At 43.9% G+C, this 23,423-nt stretch overlaps 2 protein-coding genes across 2 annotated transcripts in view; one reads left to right on the top strand and one right to left on the bottom strand.

Moving 5' to 3' along the window:
• Positions 1-1,990, top strand: part of LOC123759125 (zwei Ig domain protein zig-8) — a 267,274-nt gene extending 265,284 nt beyond the window's left edge. Inside the window, exon 7 of the mRNA XM_045743995.2 lies at positions 1,814-1,990. Within this exon, the coding sequence (XP_045599951.1) occupies positions 1,814-1,914 (101 nt within the window). The 3' untranslated portion in view covers positions 1,915-1,990. The remainder of the gene's footprint in view (positions 1-1,813) is intronic.
• LOC138364970 (uncharacterized) overlaps positions 1,924-23,423 on the bottom strand; it is a 59,603-nt gene continuing 38,103 nt past the window's right edge. The window contains exons 3-5 of the mRNA XM_069325057.1: positions 5,669-5,801; positions 1,964-2,720; positions 1,924-1,928 (exon numbers count right to left, since the gene is read on the bottom strand). Coding sequence (XP_069181158.1) covers positions 1,924-1,928; positions 1,964-2,720; positions 5,669-5,801 — 895 coding nt within the window. The remainder of the gene's footprint in view (positions 1,929-1,963; positions 2,721-5,668; positions 5,802-23,423) is intronic.

The raw sequence follows: 23,423 nt of genomic DNA, 5'->3' as shown, positions 1-23,423 counted from the left end.
CCGCTCTAGCAGGTATACGGGTGCCGCTCTAGCAAGTATACGGGTGCCGCTCTAGCAGGTATACGGGTGCCGCTCTAGCAGGTATATGAGTGCCGCTTTAGCAGGTATATGGGTGCCGCTCTAGCAGGTATACGGGTGCCGCTTTAGCAGGTATACGGGTGCCGCTCAAGCAGGTATACGGGTGCCGCTCAAGCAGGTATACGGGTGCCACTCTAGCAGGTATACGGGTACCTCTCTAGCAAGTATACGGGTGCCGCTCTAGCAGGTATATGAGTGCCGCTCTAGCAGATATACGGGTGCCGCTCTAGCAGGTATACGGGTGCCGCTCTTGCAGGTATACGGGTGCCGCTCTAGCAAGTATACAGGTGCCGCTCTAGCAGGTATACGGGTGCCGCTCTAGCAGGTATACGGGTGCCGCTCTAGCAGGTATATGAGTGCCGCTCTAGCAGGTATATGAGTGCCGCTCTAGCAGGTATACGGGTGCCGCTCAAGCAGGTATACGGGTGCCACTCTAGCAGGTATACGGGTACCGCTCTAGCAGGTATACGGGTGCCGCTCTAGCAGGTATATGAGTGCCGCTCTAGCAGGTATACAGGTGCCGCTCTAGCAGGTATATGAGTGCCGCTCTAGCAGGTATACGGGTGCCGCTCTAGCAGGTATATGAGTGCCGCTCTAGCAGGTATACGGGTGCCGCTCTAGCAGGTATATGAGTGCCGCTCTAGCAGGTATATGATTGCCGCTCTAGCAGGTATACGGGTGCCGCTCTAGCAGGTATATGAGCGCCGCTCTAGCAGGTATATGAGTGCCGCTCTAGCAGGTATATGAGTGCCGCTCTAGCAGGTATACGGGTGCCGCTCTAGCAGGTATATGGGTGCCGCTCAAGCAGGTATACGGGTGCCGCTCAAGCAGGTATACGGGTGCCACTCTAGCAGGTATACGGGTACCGCTCTAGCAGGTATACGGGTGCCGCTCTAGCAGGTATACGGGTGCCGCTCTAGCAGGTATACGGGTGCCGCTCTAGCAGGTATATGAGTGCCGCTCTAGCAGGTATACGGGTGCCGCTCAAGCAGGTATACGGGTGCCACTCTAGCAGGTATACGGGTACCGCTCTAGCAGGTATACGGGTGCCGCTCTAGCAGGTATATGAGTGCCGCTCTAGCAGGTATACGGGTGCCGCTCTAGCAGGTATATGAGTGCCGCTCTAGCAGGTATATGAGTGCCGCTCTAGCAGGTATACGGGTGCCGCTCTAGCAGGTATATGAGTGCCGCTCTAGCAGGTATATGAGTGCCGCTCTAGCAGGTATACGGGTGCCGCTCTAGCAGGTATATGAGTGCCGCTCTAGCAGGTATACGGGTGCCGCTCTAGCAGGTATATGAGTGCCGCTCTAGCAGGTATATGAGTGCCGCTCTAGCAGGTATATGAGTGCCGCTCTAGCAGGTATATGAGTGCCGCTCTAGCAGGTATACGGGTGCCGCTCTAGCAGGTATATGGGTGCCGCTCAAGCAGGTATACGGGTGCCGCTCTAGCAAGTATACGGGTGCCGCTCTAGCAGGTATATGAGTGCCGCTCTAGCAGGTATATGAGTGCCGCTGTAGCAAGTATACGGGTGCCGCTCTAGCAGGTATACGGGTGCCGCTCTAGCAGGTATACGGGTGCCGCTCTAGCAGGTATACGGGTGCCGCTCTAGCAGGTATACGGGTGCCGCTCTAGCAAGTATACGGGTGCCGCTCTAGCAGGTATACGGGTGCCGCTCTAGCGGTGTTATAATATTCATACTCTGGCTGTGTAATTATATATTTTCTTTAATTTCAGGGGAATATCCTGAGGCGATGCAGCATGGAGGTCACTCACCCTACGACGTGTCAGTGCTGTTGTTGGCAGCTGCTCTCACCCTAGTTGCAACTATCCACTAGTGGCTGCCCTCATCCTGGTGGCCCTCATCATCCTGGTGGCTGCCTTCACCCTGGTGGCCCTCATCATCCTGGTGGCTGCCTTCACCCTGGTGGCCCTCATCATCCTTGTGGCTGCATTCACCCTGGTGGCCCTCATCATCTTGGTGGCTGCCTTCACCCTGGTGGCCCTCATCATCCTGGTGGCTGCCTTCACCCTGGTGGCCCTCATCATCCTGGCGGCTGCCTTCACCCTGGTGGCCCTCATCATCCTGGTGGCTGCCTTTACCCTGGTGGCCCTCATCATCCTGGTGGCTGCCTTCACCCTGGTGGCCCTCATCATCCTGGTGGCTGCCTTCACCCTGGTGGCCCTCATCATCTTGGTGGCTGCCTTCACCCTGGTGGCCCTCATCATCCTGGTGGCTGCCTTCACCCTGGTGGCCCTCATCATCCTGGCGGCTGCCTTCACCCTGGTGGCCCTCATCATCCTGGTGGCTGCCTTTACCCTGGTGGCCCTCATCATCCTGGTAGCTGCCTTCACCCTGGTGGCCCTCATCATCCTGGTGGTTGCCTTCACCCTGGTGGCCCTCATCATCCTGGTGGCTGCCTTCACCCTGGTGGCCCTCATCATCCTGGTGGCTGCCTTCACCCTGGTGGCCCTCATCATCCTGGTGGTTGCCTTCACCCTGGTGGCCCTCATCATCCTGGTGGCTGCCTTCACCCTGGTGGCCCTCATCATCCTGGTGGCTGCCTTCACCCTGGTGGCCCTCATCATCCTGGTGGCTGCCTTCACTATGGTGGTTGCCATCATCCGTGTAGCTGCCAACACCCTGGTGATTATCATCACCTTGTTAGCTATCATCACCCTGGTGGCTATCATCACCCTGGTGGCTATCATCGCCAGGGTGGATGAAATTATGTAAGTGTTTATCATCATTACCCTTTTGGCGGTTATCACCCTGTTGGCGGTTATCACACTGGTGGCTGATCTTTCGTAGGTTGTTGCTATCACCTTGGTGGCTGCCCCTCACCCTAATACTTGCCATCACCTTGGCGGCTGCCCCTCACCCCAATACTTGCCATCACCTTGGCGGTTGTCCCTCACCCTAATACTTGTCATCACCTTGGTGGCAGCCCCTCACCCTAATACTTGCCATCACCTTGGTGGCTGCCCCTCACCCTAATACTTGCCATCACCTTGGCGGCTGCCCCTCACCCTAATACTTGCCATCACCTTGGCGGCTGCCCCTAACCCTAATACTTGTCATCACCTTGGCGGCTGCCCCTCACCCTAATACTTGTCATCACCTTGCCGGCTGCCCCTAACCCTAATACTTGTCATCACCTTGTCGGCTGCCCCTCACCCTAATACTTGTCATCACCTTGGCGGCTGCCCCTCACCCTAATACTTGTCATCACCTTGGCGGCTGCCCCTCACCCTAATACTTGTCATCACCTTGCCGGCTGCCCCTCACCCTAATACTTGTCATCACCTTGGCGGCTGCCCCTTGCCCTAATACTTGTCATCACAGTGGTATCTGCCCTCACCCTAGTGGCTTTCGTCACCCTGATTGTTACTGTCACCTGGTGGGTGCCCACACCTTGGTGGCATTCATCATCCTGATGATTGGCCTCATGCTAGTATTTTCTTTCACCCTAATTGTTGCCATCACCTTAATGACTGCCCCTCACCCTAATGGCTGCCCCTCACCCTAATGGCTGCCCTCTGCCTAATGGCTGCCCCTCACCTTTGCTAACAGCATTTACGAACATTTACGAGAGATGATGAAAGATGCGACTAGTTTTAGTTTCATTGAAAATGGTTAATTAAATTACAATGATATATTTAAATGACCCGAATGCCAGTAAATAACTCTTAAGTCCTGACAAGGATTGGGGAGTAGAAGAACTCCCAGAACCTCATCAAGCAGATCAAGCAGATTCGAACCTACATTGATCCACCTGGCACTGACAGTACTGACACCTGTCACTGGTGGAGTGGTATCAGTATTGTGTATGCCAGTGGCTAAAACCCTAGTAATGCATGATCGAATCCTGGTTGAGTTATATATATATATATATATATATATATATATATATATATATATATATATATATATATATATATATATATATATATATATATACATATACATATATATATATATATATATATATATATATAATATATATATATATATATATATATATATATATATATATATATATATATATAATATATATATATATATATATATATATATATATATATATATATATATATATATATATATATATATTATATATATATATATATATATATATATATAATATATATATATATATATATGATATATATATATATATATATATATATATATATATATATATATATATATATTATTATTATTATTATTATTATTATTATTATTATTATTATTATTATTATTATTATTATTATTATTATTATTATTATTATATTTTGGTAGCAGTCTTTCTTGTAAACATATATTATTAAATATGACCGAAAAAGTAAGATTAATAATTCTAACACGAATTTTCTCAATAATTCTTATGTTTCTTTTCACTGCCGATGGTAATTGAAAAATCAATTCTCCAAAATTCATTTTTATTTCTAGTCTGACGCGACACTTGAACACGTTTCGTAATAACTTATTACATTTTCAAAGACTTTAGTTTACACACACACAGCTATAACCTGCAAACACTAAACAGAGTTCTACCATGCTATAATTTTTAAATGGCTTTTATTTTATATACCTGCATTTGGGTGAGGTGATATGTTACAACAGTTTTGAATGAGGTGAAAACATACTTTCAACACAAGACAGAACACGAAACAATGGGTATAATATTGGGTAAGTTAAAGGTAAGAATGGAAGTAACTACAGAGGGTCTATTGGCCCATATTTCTTGATGCTTTTATATTGGTGCGGAGTCTTGAAGTGGGTAGAATATAGTTGTGCATTAATTGGCTGTTGATTGCTGGTGTTGACTTCTTAATGTGTAGTGCCTCGCAGATATCAAGCCGCCTGCTATCGCTGTATATATCGATGATTTCTGTGTTTTTTGTTAAGACTTCTCTGGTGATGGTCTGGTTGTGGGAAGAGATTATATGTTCCTTAATGGAGCCCTGTTGCTTATGCATCGTTAATCACCTGGAAAGAGATGTTGTTGTCTTGCCTATATGCTGAGTTCTTTGAGGCTTACAGTCCCCAAGTGGGCATTTGAAGGCATAGACGACATTGGTCTCTTTTAAAACGTTCTGCTTTGTGTCTGGAGAGTTTCTCATGAGTAGGTTGGCCGTTTTTTTGGTTTTATAGTAAAACGTCAATTGTATCTTCTGATTTTTGTCTGTAGGGATAACGTTCCTATTAACAATATCTTTCAGGACCTTTTCCTCCATTTTATGAGCTGTGGAAAAGAAGTTCCTGTAAAATAGTCTAATAGGGGGTACAGGTGTTGTGTTAGTTGTCTCTTCAGAGCTTGCATGGCGTTTCACCTTCCTTCTTATGTTGTCTTCAACGAAACCATTTTAGAAGCCGTTGTTGACTAGGACCTGCCTTACCCTACAGAGTTCTTCATCGACTTGCTTCCATTCTGAGCTGTGGCTGAGAGCACGGTCGACATAAGCATTAACAACACTCCTCTTGTACCTGTCTGGGCAGTCACTGTTGGCATTGAGGCACATTCCTATGTTTGTTTCCTTAGTGTAGACTGCAGTGTGGAAACCTCCACTCTTTTCCATGACTGTTACATCTAGAAAGGGCAGCTTCCCATCCTTCTCCATCTCGTAAGTGAAACGCAAGACAGAATTCTGCTTAAATGCCTCCTTCAGCTCCTGCAGATGTCTAACTTCAGGTACCTGTGTAAAAATGTCGTCAACATACCTGCAGTATATGGCAGGTTTCAAGTTCATGTCGACTAAGACCTTTTGTTCGATGGTACCCATGTAGAAGTTCACAAACAGGACACCTAGGGGAGAACCCATGGCGACCCCATCTACTTGCTTATACATGTGCCCATCCGGGCTCAAGAAGGGTGCCTCTTTAGTACAAGCTTGGAGTAGTTTCCTTGGAATATTTTCTGGTATGTCACGATACACTCTGTCGGCTATCATCCCGATTGTCTCGTCCACAGGTACGTTGGTAAACAGTGATTCTACGTCCAACGAGGCTCTTATCCCTGTGGCCCGTGTGCCCCGCAGTAAGTCAACAAATTCCTTTGGAGACTTCAGGCTGAAGGCGCAAGGGACATAAGGAGTCAGCAGGCCGTTGAGTCGCTTCGCCAGTCTGTACGTGGGTGTGGGTATCTGGCTAATGATTGGCCGAAGTGGGTTTCCAGGCTTGTGTGTCTTGACATTTCCATACGCATATCCAGGTTTATATTCCCCAATAATCTTTGGCAGGTGGAGTCCAGATTTCTTGGCGTTCACAGTTTCGATCAGTTTGTTGACCTTTGCTTTCAATTCGGCTGTAGTGTCCTTCGTTACCCTTTGGAATTTAGTTTGGTCAGAGAGTATGAGGTTCATTTTCGCCAGATATTCGTCTTTTTTAAGAATGACGTATATTGGCGACTTGTCACCTCTCCTGACAACTATCTCCTTGTTCTCACGAAGGCTTTTAGCTGCCGCTTTGAGCTCGGGGGACAGTATGGTGCTTCTGTAATTGCCTCGATTCTTGGCCTACTTCGGCCAATCATTAGCCAGATACCCACACCCACGTACAGACTGGCGAAGCGACTCAATGGCCTGCTGACTCCTTATGTCCCTTGCGCCTTCAGCCTGACGTCTCCAAAGGAATTTGTTGACTTACTGCGGGGCACACGGGCCACAGGGATAAGAGCCTCGTTGGACGTAGAATCACTGTTTACCAACGTACCTGTGGACGAGACAATCGGGATGATAGCCGACAGAGGGTATCGTGATCCGGCCTGTACTCCTCTTGACATACCAGAAAATATTCTAAGGAAACTACTCCAAGCTTGTACTAAAGAGGCACCCTTCTTGAGCCCGGATGGGCACATGTATAAGCAAGTAGATGGGGTCGCCATGGGTTCTCCCCTAGGTGTCCTGTTTGCAAACTTCTACATGGGTACCATCGAGCAAAAAGTCTTAGTCGACATGAACTTGAAACCGGCCATATACTGCAGGTATGTTGACGACATTTTTACACAGGTACCTGATGTCAGACATCTGCAGGAGCTGAAGGAGGCGTTTGAGCAGAGTTCCGTGCTGCGTTTGACTTACGAGATGGAAAAGGATGGGAAGCTGCCTTTTCTAGATGTAACAGTCATGGAAAAGAGCGGAGGTTTCCACACTGCAGTCTACACTAAGGAAACGAACATAGGAATGTGCCTAAATGCCAACAGTGACTGCCCGGACAGGTACAAGAGGAGTGTTGTTAACGCATATGTCGACCGTGCTCTCAGCCACAGCTCAGAATGGAATCAAGTCGACGAAGAACTCTGTAGGGTAAGGCAGGTCCTAGACAACAACGGCTTCTCAAATGGTTTCGTCGAAGACATTATAAGAAGGAAAGTGGAACGCCATGCAACCTCTGAAGAGACAACTAACACAACAGCTATACCCCCTATTAGACTATTTTACAGGAACTTCTTTTCCACAGCTCATAAAACAGAGGAAAGGGTCCTGAAAGATATTGTTAATAGAAACGTTATCCCTACAGACAAAAATCAGAGGATACAACTGACGATTTATAATAAAACTAGAAAAACGGCCAGCCTACTCATGAGAAACTCTCCAGACACAAAGCAGAACACTTTAAAAGAGACCAACGTCGTCTATGCCTTCAAATGCCCTCTTGGGGACTGTAAGCTCCAAAAAACCCAGTATATAGGCAAGACAACAACATCTCTTTCTAGGCGTTTAACGATGCATAAGCAACAGGGCTCCACTAAGGAACATATAATCTCTTCCCACAACCAAACCATCGCCAGAGAAATCCTAGTAAACAACACAGAAATCATCGATAGATACAGCGATAGCAGACGGCTTGACGTTTGCGATGCACTACACATTAAAAAGTCAACACCAGCAATCAACAGCCAATTAATGCACAACTATATTCTACCCACCTCAAGACTCCGCTCCAATATAGAAGCATCAAGAAATATGGACCAATAGGCTTTCTACAATCACTTCCATTCAATACCCATTGTTTCGTGTTCTGTCTTGTGTTGATGAAATTAATACCCTATTAATACCACCTCACCCCATCCACCTCACTCAAATGTAGATATACACAAATCGGAGATGTGTAAGTTCTATTCAGTTGTGTATGTGTAAACTAAAGTCTTTGAAAATGTAATAAGTTTTACGAAACGCGCTCAAGTGTCGCGTCAGACTAGAAATAAAAATTAATTTTGGAGAATTGATTTTTGAATTACCACCAACAGTGAAAAGAAATGTTCGAAAGATCGAGAAAATTCGTGTTAGAATTATTAATCTTACTTTTTCGGTCATATTTAATAATATATGTCTACAGGAAAGACTGCTACCAAAATATACTAATATATATATATATATATATATATATATATATATATATATATATATATATATATATATATGTATATATATATATATATATATATATATATATATATATATATATATGTATATATATATATATATATATATATATATATATATATATATATATATATATATGTATATATATATATATATATATATATATATATATATATATATATATATATATACATATATATATATATATATATATATATATATATATATATATATATATATATATATATACGTATGTCGTACCTAGTAGCCAGAACACACTGACCAGCCCAAAGGAGTGGAGAGACAAGGACAAAAACATAGTTACTGAGATCCTTAAAGAGGTAAGAATGGAGGGAACTGACTAAAATGTTGAAAAGGTTTTCAGGCTTGGAAAGTACAACAAGGACAGAGACCGAATGATGAAGGTAGTATTCATGAGCGAAATCACGAAAGAGGAACTGTTAGCAAGAAAGAGCTGTCTAGCAAGTTTACAGAAGTTCAAAAAAGTATTCATGCAGAGGGATATGACAAGGGAAGAGAGAAAGCAGGCAACAGATGAGAGGAAGGAGCGCAGGGAGAGAGAGAGGAATCAGAGAACCACATTCCCGAACCCTACAATCCCAGAGGGAAGTGGGGAACCCTCCTCAAACTGTGCAACAGCCACAGGGAGTGGGGCACCACCCCCACAGTCTACCCAACAGACACCCTACCTGCCCCATTCCCTGTCAGCCTCCCACTAAGTAACCACCAAGGGCACCCTCTCCCCACCCACCCCCCTCCTCACACTTACCCCTCTCCCCAGGACCTCCCTTCTCCCCCATCCCCCAAGCCCTCCCTTTTCCCACATGGCCTCCCGTCTCTCCCACCCCCAAGATCTCTGTTCTCCCCGGCCCCCTAAGCCATCCACTCTTCCCCATTCCACCTAAGTCTTCCCCTCTCCACCACTTCCCTAAACCCTCCCCTCTTCCTCACCCACCTCAGCCTTCCTTTTCCTCCCACGCCACCCCACCCTCTTTTCTGCCCCCCATCTTCCCCATCCCCCAAATCCTCTCCTCCCCCCATGCTCCCCCAACCCTCCCCCTCTCACCCCCCAACCCTTCCCCTCTCACTCTCCCCCCAACCCTCCCCCTCTCACTCTCCCCCCCTACCCTCCCCCTCTCACCCCTCCCTACCCACCCCCTCTCCCTAACCCCCCAAGCCCTCCCTCCTCCACCAGTCTCCCCGTACCAGATCCTCCCAGCTCTCACTCACCCCAGATCCCAAAGGACCCCCCAGAGGAGAAGCAGAAGAGAGTCAGTTTCAGGGTGATGTACTCGAACATACATGGGATCATAAGCAAGACAAGTGAACTAAGGGAAAGAGCACAAGAAATGAACCCAGATGTAATCGGACTCACTGAAACAAAACTCTCTGGAATAATAACGAATGTCATGTTTCCCCAGGAGTACACAGTAATAAGGAAAGACAGGAAAGGTAGGGGAGGAGGAGGAGTGGCCCTACTCATGAGAAAGAAATGGAGTTTTAAGGAGATGGTTATCCCGGGCTATGAGGGGTTCAGAGACTACATAGCAGGCACCATTACAATGGGAGGACCAAGAATAGTAGTAGTAGCAGTAATATACACCACTCCGCCAAATGATAGAGGACCCAGTCAAGAGTATGAAAACAACAACATGGCAGTTAACACTGTAATTGAGAGGGCAGCCTCTGCTGCCTGTAGAAATAGACCCCACCTGCTCATCATGGGGGACTTCAATCACAGAAGGATTGACTGGGAGAACAAGGAACTGCATAGAGGCGAGGATATGTGTAGAGTCAAACTATTGGAGGTGGTGACTAGAAACTTTTTAACCCAGCATGTCAGAGAACCCACAATGATGAGAGGAAATGACGAACCAGCAAGACTCGACCTAGTCTTCACTCTGAACGACTCTGATATAAGAGAAATCAGTTTTGAGAACCCAGTAGGAATGAGCAACCACAGTGTACTGGTGTTTGAGTACCTGATTGAAGAAGGGTTATTGAACTCAAGGAGGGATACCGAAACCAAAAGGTTAGCATACCGAAAGGGAAACAATGAGGAGATAAGAAAATCCCTAACAGATATAGCATGAGAAACAGAGCTCAGGGGAAAATCGGCCCAAGATATGATGGACTACATCACACAGAAGTGCAAGGATGCAGCAAACAAGTATGTCCCAGTCCAAAAGGAAAACAGTGAAATGAAGATGAGAAACCCATGGTTTAATCAGAGATGTAGGCTAGCTATGCAGCAAAGTAAAAGGGCATGGAGAAACTATAGGAATAACAGGACACTGGAGAGCAGAGAAAGATACCAGAATGCCAGGAATGAATATGTCAGGATGGGAAGAGAGGCAGAAAGACAATACGAAAATGATGACATCGCAAGCAAAGCATAGACTCAGCCTAAATTGCTGCATAGCCACATCAGGAGAAAAACAACAGTAAAGGAACAGGTTATGAAATTAAGGATAGGGGCAGAAGGATTCACTACAAACGACAAGAAAGTGTGTGAGGAACTGAATAAGAAATTCCAGGAGGTCTTCACCTTAGAGAAAGGAGAAATTCCAGAGATAAGAGAGGGAATAGCTAACCAGGAACCACTGGAAGAGATTTACATTACCAGCGGGGAAGTAAGGAAGTGTTTACTAGAGTTGGATGTGACAAAGGCTATAGGCCCAGATGGAATCTCCCCTTCGATACTAAAGGAAGGAGCAGAAGAACTGTGCCTACCACTCTCCATAGTGTATAACAAATCACTGGCAACAAGGGAACTGCCAGAAATTTGGAAAGCAGCTAACGTAGTCCCGATATACAAAAAAGGGGATAGACAGAAGAACAAATCCACAAGGGTCGTGACGAGGATTCGAACCTGCGTCCGGGAGCATCCCAACCACTGCCGTAATCTACTGAGCTATGACAGGGTTAGAAAGAGTTGAAACTGAAGTTCTACTGAACATACTGGATATCATAGCCTCTCCGAGGCACAAACCAGGATTTTACACAACTCCCCCCTGCACCCGAGCTATGTCAATAGGCAGTTCACCCTCTTCGCCCTTACATCATTACACACAGAGATCACACTAACGTGATGCATCAAATGAACAAATCCACAAGGGCCATGAAAAAGTAAGTACCACACAAGAGGCTAGGGAAAAAGCTGGAGATGCAGGCTGGAGTGAAAGGGAAGGTACTAAATTGGATAAAGGAGTACCTAAGCAACAGGAGACAACGAGTCAGTGTGAGGGGTGAGGTCTCAGATTGGCGAGACGTTACGAGTGGAGTCCCGCAGGGGTCAGTCCTTGGACCAATACTGCTTCTGATATATGTAAATGATCTCCCAGAAGGTATAGAATCGTTTCTCTCAATGTTTGCCGATGATGCAAAAATTATGAGGAGAATTGAAACAGAGGATGATAGTAGGAGGCTACAAGATAACCTAGCCAGACTGAGTGAATGGTCCAACAAATGGCTGTTGAAGTTCAACCCGAGTAAATGCAAAGTAATGAAACTAGGCAATGGAAACAGGAGGCCAGACACAGGATACAGAATAGGTGATGGAGTACTTAATGAAACGGACAGAGAGAAAGATCTAGGAGTTGATATCACACCAAACCTGTCTCCTGAAGCCCACATAAAAAGAATAACGTCTGTGGTATATGCGAGGCTGGCTAACATCAGAACAGCGTTCAGGAACCTGTGTAAGGAATCATTCAGAATCTTGTACACCACATATGTAAGACCAATCCTGGAGTATGCGGCCCCAGCATGGAGCCCGTACCTTGTCAAGCACAAGACAAAGCTGGAAAAAGTCCAAAGGTTAAGCCACTAGACTAGTCCCAGAGCTAAGAGGCATGAGTTACGAGGAAAGGCTGCGGGAAATGCACCTTACGACACTGGAAGACAAGAGTAACGGGAGACATGATCACAACCTACAAAATCCTCAGGGGAATCGACCGGGTAAACAAGGATAAACTATTCAACACTGGTGGGATGCGAACAAGGGGACACAGATGGAAACTGAGTAGCCACATTAGCCGCAGAGACGTTAGAAGGAACTTTTTCAGTGTCAGAGTAGTTAACGGATGGAATGCATTAGGCAGTAATGTGGTGGAGGCTGACTCCATACACAGTTTCAAATGTAGATATGATAGAGCCCAGTAGGCTCAGGAATCTGTACACCAGTTGATTGACAGTTGAGAGGCGGGACCAAAGAGCCAAAGCTCAACCCCCGCAAGCACAAATAGGTGAGTACTCTTCTCGGCCTACTATGCAAGGTCCGATTTGCCTAACAGGCCGAGTGGTTTACTCTATTTTCAATAAATTGTTTCCAATTAGTTTATTTGAATTATTATTATTATATTATATTAAGAACATAAATTATTGACTTAATTGTATTAGTTTAGGTTAGGATAAGATAGGTTAGGTAGGGTTGGTTAGGTTCGGTCATATATCTAAGTTAGTTTTAACTCAAATTTAAAAACAATTAACTCATACATAATGAAATGGATAGCTTTTTCATTTCATAAGAAAAAATATTGAAAAATATATAAACTCAGGAAAACTTGGCTTATTAGGCAAATCAGGCCTTGCATAGTAGGCCGAGTACGACGTTCTGGCTACTAGGTACAACATTATATATATATATATATATATATATATATATATATATATATATACATATATATATATATATATATATATATATGTCGTACCTAATAGCCAGAACGCACTTCTCAGCCTACTATTCAAGGCCTGATTTGCCTAATAAGCCAAGTTTTCATGAATTAATGTTTTTTCGTCTACCTAACCTACCTAACCTAACCTAACCTAGCTTTTTTTGGCTACCTAACCTAACCTAACCTATAAAGATAGGTTAGGTTAGGTTAGGTAGGGTTGGTTAGGTTCGGTCATATATCTACGTTAATTTTAACTCCAATAAAAAAAATTGACCTCATACATAATGAAATGGGTAGCTTTATCATTTCATAAGAAAAAAATTAGAAAAAATATATTAATTCAGGAAAACTTGGCTTATTAGGCAAATCGGGCCTTGAATAGTAGGCCAAAACGTGAGTTCTGGCTACTAGGTACGACATATATATATATATATATATATATATATATATATATATATATATATATATATATATGTCGTACCTAGTAGCCAGAACGCACTTCTCAGCCTACTATGCAAGGCCCGCTTTGCCTAATAAGCCAAGTTTTCATGAATAAGTGTTTTTTCGACTACCTAACCTACCTAACCTAACCTAACTTTTTCGGCTACCTAACCTAACCTAACCTATAAAGATAGGTTAGGTTAGGTTAGGTAGGGTTGGTTAGGTTCGGTCATATATCTACGTTCACTTTAACTCCAATAAAAAAAAATTGACCTCATACATAATGAAATAGGTAGCTTTATCATTTCATAAGAAAAAAAAATAGAGAAAATATATTAATTCAGTAAAACTTGACTTATTAGGCAAATCAGGCCTTGCATAGTATGCTGAGAAGTGCATTTTGGCTACTAGGTACGACATATATATATATATATATATATATATATATATATATATATATATATATATATATATATATATATATATGTCGTACCTAGTAGCCAGAACGCACTTCTCAGCCTACTATGCAAGGCCCGATTTGCCTAATAAGCCAAGTTTTCCTGAATTTATATATTTTCTCTAATTTTTTTCTTATGAAATGATAGAGCTACCCTTTTCATAATATATGAGATAATTTTTTTTTATTTGAGTTAAAATTAACATAGATATATGACCAAACCTAACCAACCCTCCCTAACCTTACCTAACCTATCTCTATAGGTTAGGTTAGGTTAGGTAGCAGAAAAAGTTAGGTTAGGTTAGGTTAGGTAGGTTAGATAGTCGAAAAACAATTAATTCATGAAAACTTGGCTTATTAGGCAAATCGGGCCTTGCATAGTAGGCTGAGAAGTGCGTTCTGGCTACTAGGTACGACTATATATATATATATATATATATATATATATATATATATATATATATATATATATATATATATATATATGTCGTACCTAGTAGTCAGAACTCACTTCTCAGCCTACTAATGCAAGGCCCGATTTGCCTAATAAGCCAAGTTTTCATGAATTAATATATTTTCTCTAATTTTTTTCTTATGAAATGATAAAGCAACCCATTTCATTATGTAATGCGGTCAATTTTTTTTTATTGGAGTTAAAATTAACGTAGATATATGACCGAACCTAACCAACCCTACCTAACCTAACCTAACCTATCTTTATAGGTTAGGTTCGGTTAGGTAGCCGAAAAAGTTAGGTTAGGTTAGGTAGGTAGGTTAGGTAGTCGAAAAGCAATTAATTCATGAAAACTTGGCTTATTAGGCAAATCGGGCCTTGCATAGTAGGCTCAGAAGTGAGTTCTGGCTACTAGGTACGACATATATATATATATATATATATATATATATATATATATATATATATATATATATATATATATATATATATATATATGTCGTACCTAGTAGCCAGAACTCACTTTTTGGCCTACTATTCAAGGCCCGATTTGCCTAATAAGCCAAGTTTTCCTTAATTAATATATTTTTTCTAATTCTTTTCTTATGAAATGATAAAGCTACCTATTTCATTATGTATGAGGTCAATTTTATTTTATTGGAGTTAAAATTAACGTAGATATATGACCGAACCTAACCAACCCTACCTAACCTAACCTAACCTATCTTTATAGGTTAGGTTTGGTTAGGTAGCCGAAAAAGTTAGGTTAGGTCAGGTTAGGTAGGTTAGGTAGTCGAAAAACAATTAATTCATGAAAACTTGGCTTATTAGGCAAATCGGGCCTTGCATAGTAGGCTGAGAAGTGCGTTCTGGCTACTAGGTACGACATATATATATATATATATATATATATATATATATCGTACCTAGTAGCCAGAACGCACTTCTCAGCCTACTATACAAGGCCCGATTTGCCTAATAAGCCAAGTTTTCATGAATTAATTGTTTTGCGACTACCTAACCTACCTAACCTAACATAACCTAACTTTTTTGGCTACCTAACCTAACCTAACCTATAAAGATAGGTTAGGTTAGGTTAGGTAGGGTTGGTTAGGTTCGGGCATATATCTACGTTAATTTTAACTCCAATAAAAAAAATTGACCTCATACATAATGAAATGGGTAGCTTTGTCATTTGATAAGAAAAAAATTAGAGAAAATATATTAATTCAGGAAAATTTGGCTTATTAGGCAAATCGGGCCTTGCATAGTAGGCTGAGAAGTGCGTTCTGGCTACTAGGTATATATATATATATATATATATATATATATATATATATATATATATATATATATATATATATATATATATGTCGTACCTAGTAGCCAGAACGCACTTCTCAGCCTACTATGCAAGGCCCGATTTGCCTAATAAGACAAGTTTTCCCGAATTAATATATTTTCTCTAATTTTTTTCTTATGAAATGATAAAGCTACCCATTTCATTATGTATGAGGTCATTTTTTTTTATTAGATTTAAAATTAACGTAGATATATGACCGAACCTAACCATCCCTACCTAACCTACCCTAACCTATCTTTAAAGGTTAGGTTCGGTTAGGTAGCAGAAAAAGTTTGGTTAGGTCAGGTTAGGTAGGTTAGGTAGTCGAAAAAACATTGTTTCATGAAAACTTGGCTTATTAGGCAAATCGGGCCTTGCATAGTAGGCTGAGAAGTGCGTTCTGGCTACTAGGTACGACATATATACATATATATATATATATATATATATATATATATATATATATATATATATATATATATATATATATATATATATATATATATATATATATATATATATATATATATATATATATATATATACGGGGGGGTACCACCTCTGGTGCAATTATAGGGACCCACAGCCTCAGAGAAGGGAACACAAAACATTCAGGGGAAAAACTTGCCATTTAACTCTGAATACGTAGGAGTGTTCGCTTCTCCTACCACCCCCCTTTTTTATGGTGTACACTTTAATATGCAAGGTTATACAGTTACATATCTGATTTTATACAAAAAATTAACATTAAGAGGACACAAAGAAAGTTCGCTTCCTAGAGGCTGTAGATTTCCCAGAACTCCGACGCCGGGCAGGAACCGAGGATGCAGCGAGCATTCCCCCTCTGGATTGCGACACTGAGGCGCTGAAAGAGAAAATTTGCTGCTCTAGGGTCTCTTGTGGTGTCTCTAATTATATATATATATATATATATATATATATATATATATATATATATATATATATATATATATATATATATATATATATATATATATATATATATCGTACCTAGTAGCCAGAACGCACTTCTCAGCCTACTATGCAAGGCACGATTTGCCTAATAAGCCAAGTTTTCCTGAATTAATATATTTTCTCAAATTTTTTTCTTATGAAATGATAAAGCTACCCATTTCATTATGTATGAGGTCAATTTTTTTTTATTGGAGTTAAAATTAACGTATATATATGACCGAACCTAACCAACCCTACCTAACCTAATCTAACCTATCTTTATAGGTTAGGTTAGGTTAGGTAGCCGAAAAAGTTAGGTTCGGTTAGGTTAGGTAGGTTAGGTAGTCGAAAAACAATTAATTCATGAAAACTTGGCTTATTAGGCAAATCGGGCCTTGCATAGTAGGCTGAGAAGTGCGTATATGATATGAAGTGCATATATGACCGAACCTAACCAACCCTACCTAACCTAACCTAACCTATCTTTATAGGTTAGGTTAGGTTAGGTAGCCGAAAAAGTTAGGTTAGGTAGTCGAAAAAACATTAATTCATGAAAACTTGGCTTATTAGGCAAATCGGGCCTTGCATAGTAGTCCGAGAAGTGCGTTCTGGCTCTCTCTCTCTCTCTCTCTCTCTCTCTCTCTCTCTCTCTCTCTCTCTCTCTATATATATATATATATATATGTCGTACCTAGTAGCCAGAACGCACTTCTCAGCCTACTATGCAAGGCCAAATTTGCCTAATAAGCCAAGTTTTCATGAATTAATTTTTTTTTCGACTACCTAACCTACCTAACCTAACCTAACCTAACTTTTTCGGCTACCTAACCTAACCTAACCTATAAAGATAGGTTAGGTTAGGTTAGGTAGGGTTGGTTAGGTTCGGTCATATATCTATGTTAATTTTAACTCCAATAAAAAAGAATTGACCTCATACATAATGAAATGGGTAGCTTTATCATTTCATAAGAAAAAAATTAGAGAAAATTTATTAATTCAGGAAAACTTGGCTTATTAGGCAAATTTGGTCTTGCATAGTAGGCTGAGAAGTGCGTTCTGGCTACTAGGTACGACATATATATATATATATATATATATATATATATATATATATATATATCGCATTGAAATCACAATAGGCGTGATATATTAATGAAAATCATTTTGAGGCAACGGAGTGACTTGAACTCGAGACCCGGTGATTCCCAGACGGCTGCCTTAACCACTCGGCGACGGTGGTACACTGGCTGGTCGGGTTGGCTGGAAAACCCTGGTTGGGTCCCGGTTTTGGGGGGGCGGGCCTCCAGAATTTCCTAGAGAACTTGGTAGAGTTCTAAGTTGGTCAACCCGTGTACCACCGTGGCCGAGTAGTTAAGGCAGCTGTCTGGGAATCACCAGGTCCCGAGTTCAAGTCACTCCGTTGCCTCAAAATGATTTTCATTAATATATCACGCCATTGTGATTTCTTTGCGATCTGACTGGGGCGGAAGAGTGTGAACATCATTACTGTGGGCTCGAGTGTGGCCGGGCCCTGGTCACGTGGCAGTCACGGGCAGGTGGTGGCCACGGGCAGGTGGTGGTCACAGGGAAGTGGTGGTAGTCACGGGCAGGTGGTGGTAGTCACGGGCAGGTGGTGGTCACAGGAAGGTGGTGGTAGTCACGGGCAGGTGGTGGTCACAGGAAGGTGGTGGTAGTCACGGGCAGGTGGTGGTCACAGGAAGGTGGTGGTAGTCACGGGCAGGTGGTGGTAGTCACGGGCAGGTGGTGGTGGTCACAGGAAGGTGGTGGTAGTCACGGGCAGGTGGTGGTAGTCACGGGCAGGTGGTGGCCACGGGCAGGTGGTGGTCACAGGAAGGTGGTGGTAGTCACGGGCAGGTGGTGGTAGTCACGGGCAGGTGGTGGTCACAGGAAGGTGGTGGTAGTCACGGGCAGGTGGTTGTAGTCACGGGCAGGCGGTGGTAGTCACGGGCAGGTGGTGGTCACAGGAAGGTGGTGGTAGTCACGGGCAGGTGGTGGTAGTCACGGGCAGGTGGTGGCCACGGGCAGGTGGTGGTCACAGGAAGGTGGTGGTAGTCACGGGCAGGTGGTGGTAGTCACGGGCAGGTGGTGGTCACAGGAAGGTGGTGGTAGTCACGGGCAGGTGGTTGTAGTCACGGGCAGGTGGTGGTAGTCACGGGCAGGTGGTGGTCACAGGAAGGTGGTGGTAGTCACGGGCAGGTGGTGGTAGTCACGGGCAGGTGGTGGCCACGGACAGGTGGTGGTCACAGGAAGGTGGTGGTAGTCACGGGCAGGTGGTGGTCACAGGAAAGTGGTGGTAGTCACGTGCAGGTGGTGGTCACAGGGAGGTGGTGGTAGTCACGGGCAGGTGGTGGTCACAGGAAGGTGGTGGTAGTCACGGGCAGGTGGTGGTCACAGGAAAGTGGTGGTAGTCACGGGCAGGTGGTGGTCACAGGGAGGTGGTGGTAGTCACGGGCAGGTGGTGGTAGTCACGGGCAGGTGGTGGTCACAGGAAGGTGGTGGTAGTCACGGGCAGGTGGTGGTAGTCACGGGCAGGTGGTGGGAGGTGGTGGTGGTGGTCACAGGCAGGTGGTGGTATTCACAGGAAGGTGGTGGTGGTCAGAGGAAGGTGGTGGTAGTCACGGGCAGGTGGTGGCCACGGGCAGGTGGTGGCCACGGGCAGGTGGTGGTCACAGGGAGGTGGTGATGACAAAAAGCAGTATAAGCAACAGACCAAGACACTGTGGCTGAGAGCACATTACAACTGTCACTCCACCCACACGTGTGAGGAGTCTGGACAGAGGTACTTCTCACCTGTCGCCAACCACACCTGGGGAGGTCTCTGGCACCTCACATCTGGCACGTGGCTCACCGTCCACACGTGTGAGGTCTCAGGACGGAGGCGCCTGACACCTGTCTTGCCGAACGCACAATATAAAGACTTTGAGGATAATATTTTATTATAAAAAACTCCAATTTGACTTAGTGTAGAAGAGAGCTGTTTGGACCAGCCATGTTATCTGGTGTGGTAAGTCAGCCAAGGTTTGGCAGGAGGTGCTGGCCAGTGCTTCAAGGGTTCATCAGTATCACTAGGTTTGCTTCATTACACAATATTTCTAACAACAATAAATTTCCTGGTTTATAGAGAAATTGTATATATTGTGTGTGAATGACAAGGACTATTTTTTAATGAGCCGCGAGGTATTTTCTATGCTTTATTATGATAGAATATGATCTAGGACGTTCGTGGGTTATAATGTTCATCACGGGGTGCCCTGAGAAACTGTACAGTTTTCACCTATACTGTTGTGTTCCGACAGCCTGTAGGCGGCGGTAGCCTCTCCACCGGCTCTCATTCCTGTCATTAATGTGTTAGTAGCGGTTCCTCACACACTGATGTAATATGTTATTCACTATATATATATATTATCACACACACACACACACACACACACACACACACACACACACACACACACACACACACACACACACACACACACACACACACACACACACACACACACACACACACACACACACACACAGACTACAGGATGACCTGGATAAACTGGAGGAATGGTCTAGAAAATGACTGCTAAAGTTTAACTCAGGAAAGTGTAAGGTGATGAAATTAGGCGAAGGGAGCAGGAGGCTGAACACAAGGTATCATCTGGGAGGGGAAATCCTGCAAGAGTCAAATACAGAGAAGGATCTGGGGGTTGATATCACACCGAACCTGTCCCCAGAGGCCCACATCAAAAGAATATCATCAGCGGCATATGCTAGACTGGCCAACATAAGAACTGCCTTCAGAAACTTGTGTCAGGAATCTTTCAGAACCCTGTCTACTACTTATGTAAGACCAATCCTGGAGTATGCGGCTCCAGCGTGGAGTCCATACCTAGTTAAACACAAGACAAAGTTAGAGAAGATTCAGCGGTATGCCACCAGGCTCGTCCCGGAACTGAGAGGATTGAGCTACGAGGAAAGGCTAAAGGAGCTGAACCTCACATCCCTGGAAAACAGAAGAGTAAGGGGAGACATGATAACCACCTACAAAATTCTCAGGGGAATTGACAGGGTGGACAAAGACAAACTCTTCAGCACGGGTGGGACACGAACAAGGGGACACAGGTGGAAACTTAGTACCCAGATGAGCCACAGAGACGTTAGAAAGATTTTTTTCAGTGTCAGAGTAGTTAATAAATGGAATGCACTAGGAAGTGATGTGGTGGAGGCTGACTCCATACACAGTTTCAAATGTAGATATGATAGAGCCCAGTAGGCTCAGGAATCTGTACACCAGTTGATTGACAGTTAAGAGGCGGGACCAAAGAGCCAAAGCTCAACTCCCGCAAGCACAATTAGATGAGCACAATTAGGTGAGTACACACACACACACACACACACACACACACACACACACACACACACACACACACACACACACACAATAGGTACCTAAGTATACTTAGGTACCTAAGTAATAGGAAGCAGAGAGCTACGGTGAGGGGTAGCTCTCCGATTGACGTGAAGTCACCAGTGGAGTCCCACAGGGCTCTGTACTCGGTCCTATCTTGTTTCGGATATATGTAAATGATCTCCCGGAGGGTATAGATTCATTTCTCTCAATGTTTGCGGACGATGCCAAAATTATGAGAAGGATTTAGACAGAAGAGGACTGTTTGAGGCTTCAAGAAGACCTAGACAAACTGAAGGAATGGTCGAACAAATGGTTGATAGAGTTTAACCCAACCAAATGTAATGTAATGAAGATAGGTGTAGGGAGCAGGAGGCCAAATACAAGGTATCATCTGGGAGAGGAAATTCTTCAGGAGTCAGAGAAAGAAAAAGACTTGGGAGTTGATATCACGCCAGACCTGTCTCCTGCAGCCCATATCAAGAGGATACCATCAGCAGCATATGCCAGGCTGGCCAACATAATAACGGCATTCAGAAACTTGTGTAAAGAATCATTCAGAACTTTGTATACCACATATGTCAGGTCAATCCTGGAGTATGCAGCCCCAGTATGGAGTCCATATCTAGTCAAGGATAAGACTAAACTGGAAAAGGTTCAAAGGTTTGCCACCAGACAGTTTGCCACCCGAGCTGAGAGGTATGAGCTACAAGGAGAGACTACGGGAATTAAACCTCACTTCAGCTGGAAGACAGAAGAGTTAGGGGGTACATGATCACCACATTCAAGATTCTCAAGGGAATTGATAGGGTAGATAAAGACAGTCTATTTAACACAAGGGGAACACGCACAAGGGGACACAGGTGGAAACTGAGTGCGCAAATGAGCCACAGAAATATTAGAAAGAACTTTTTTACTGTCAGAGTGGTTGACAAATGGAATGCATTAGGAAGTGATGTGGTGGAGGCTGACTCCATACGCAGTTTCAAGTGTAGATATGATAGAGCCCAATAGGCTCAGGAACCTGTATACCTGTTGATTGACGGTTGAGAGGCGGGACCAAAGAGCCAGAGCTCAACCCCCGCAAGCACAACTAGGTGAGTACAACTAGGTGAGTACACATGCATCCATCCACCCACCCACCCACACACACACACACACACACACACACACACACACACACACACACACACACACACACACACACACACACACACACACACACACACACACACACACGCGGATGGAATGCATTAGGCAGTGATGTGGTGGAGGCTGACTCCATACACAGTTTTAAATGTAGATATGATAGAGCCCAGTAGGCTCAGGAATCTGTACACCAGTTGATTGACAGTTGAGAGGCGGGACCAAAGAGCCAAAGCTCAACCCCCGCAAGCACAAATAGGTGAGTACAAATAGGTGAGTACACAAGCTGAAAAGCTGGACACAGCTGGACGAAGCTGGAAAAATTCCAAAGGTATGCTACTAGACTAGTCCCAGAGCTAAGAGGCATGAGTTATGAGGAAAGGCTGTGGGAAATGCACCTTACGACACTGGAAGACAGAAGAGTAAGGGGGGACATGATCACAACCTACAAAATCCTCTGGGGAATCGACCGGGTAAACAAGGATAAACTATTCAACACTGGCGGGACGCGAACAAGGGGACACAGGTGGAAACTGAGTACCCACATGAGCCGCAGAGACGTTAGAAGGAACTTTTTCAGTGTCAGAGTAGTTAACGGATGGAATGCATTAGGCAGTGATGTGGTGGAGGCTGACTCCATACACAGTTTTAAATGTAGATATGATAGAGCCCAGTAGGCTCAGGAATCCGTACATCAGTTGATTGACAGTTGAGAGGCGGAACCAAAGAGCCAAAGCTCAACCCCTGCAAGCACAAATAGGTGAGTACACATACACACATAAAGAGAATTACGTCTGCAGCTTATGCGAGGCTGGCTAACATCAGAACAGCCTTCAGGAACCTGTACACCTGTTGATTGACGGTTGAGAGGCGGGACCAAAGAGCCAGAGCTCAACCCCCGCAAGGACAATTAGGTGAGTACACACAGTTCTGTTCAGTTCATTGACGGGGAGACACGTGTGTAGGGTGGTTCGCGAATTAGCATACACTGTCCCCAGGATATTTAAGTGTCAAAGAACCCCAAAAGCAGTTTTTTGTCCTATGA

Source organism: Procambarus clarkii, chromosome 15 (genome assembly GCF_040958095.1).
Source record: "Procambarus clarkii isolate CNS0578487 chromosome 15, FALCON_Pclarkii_2.0, whole genome shotgun sequence".
NCBI classification, from domain to species: domain Eukaryota; kingdom Metazoa; phylum Arthropoda; class Malacostraca; order Decapoda; family Cambaridae; genus Procambarus; species Procambarus clarkii.
Note: the sequence above shows the minus strand (reverse complement) of the source record. Positions and strands in the feature narration are given on the sequence as shown.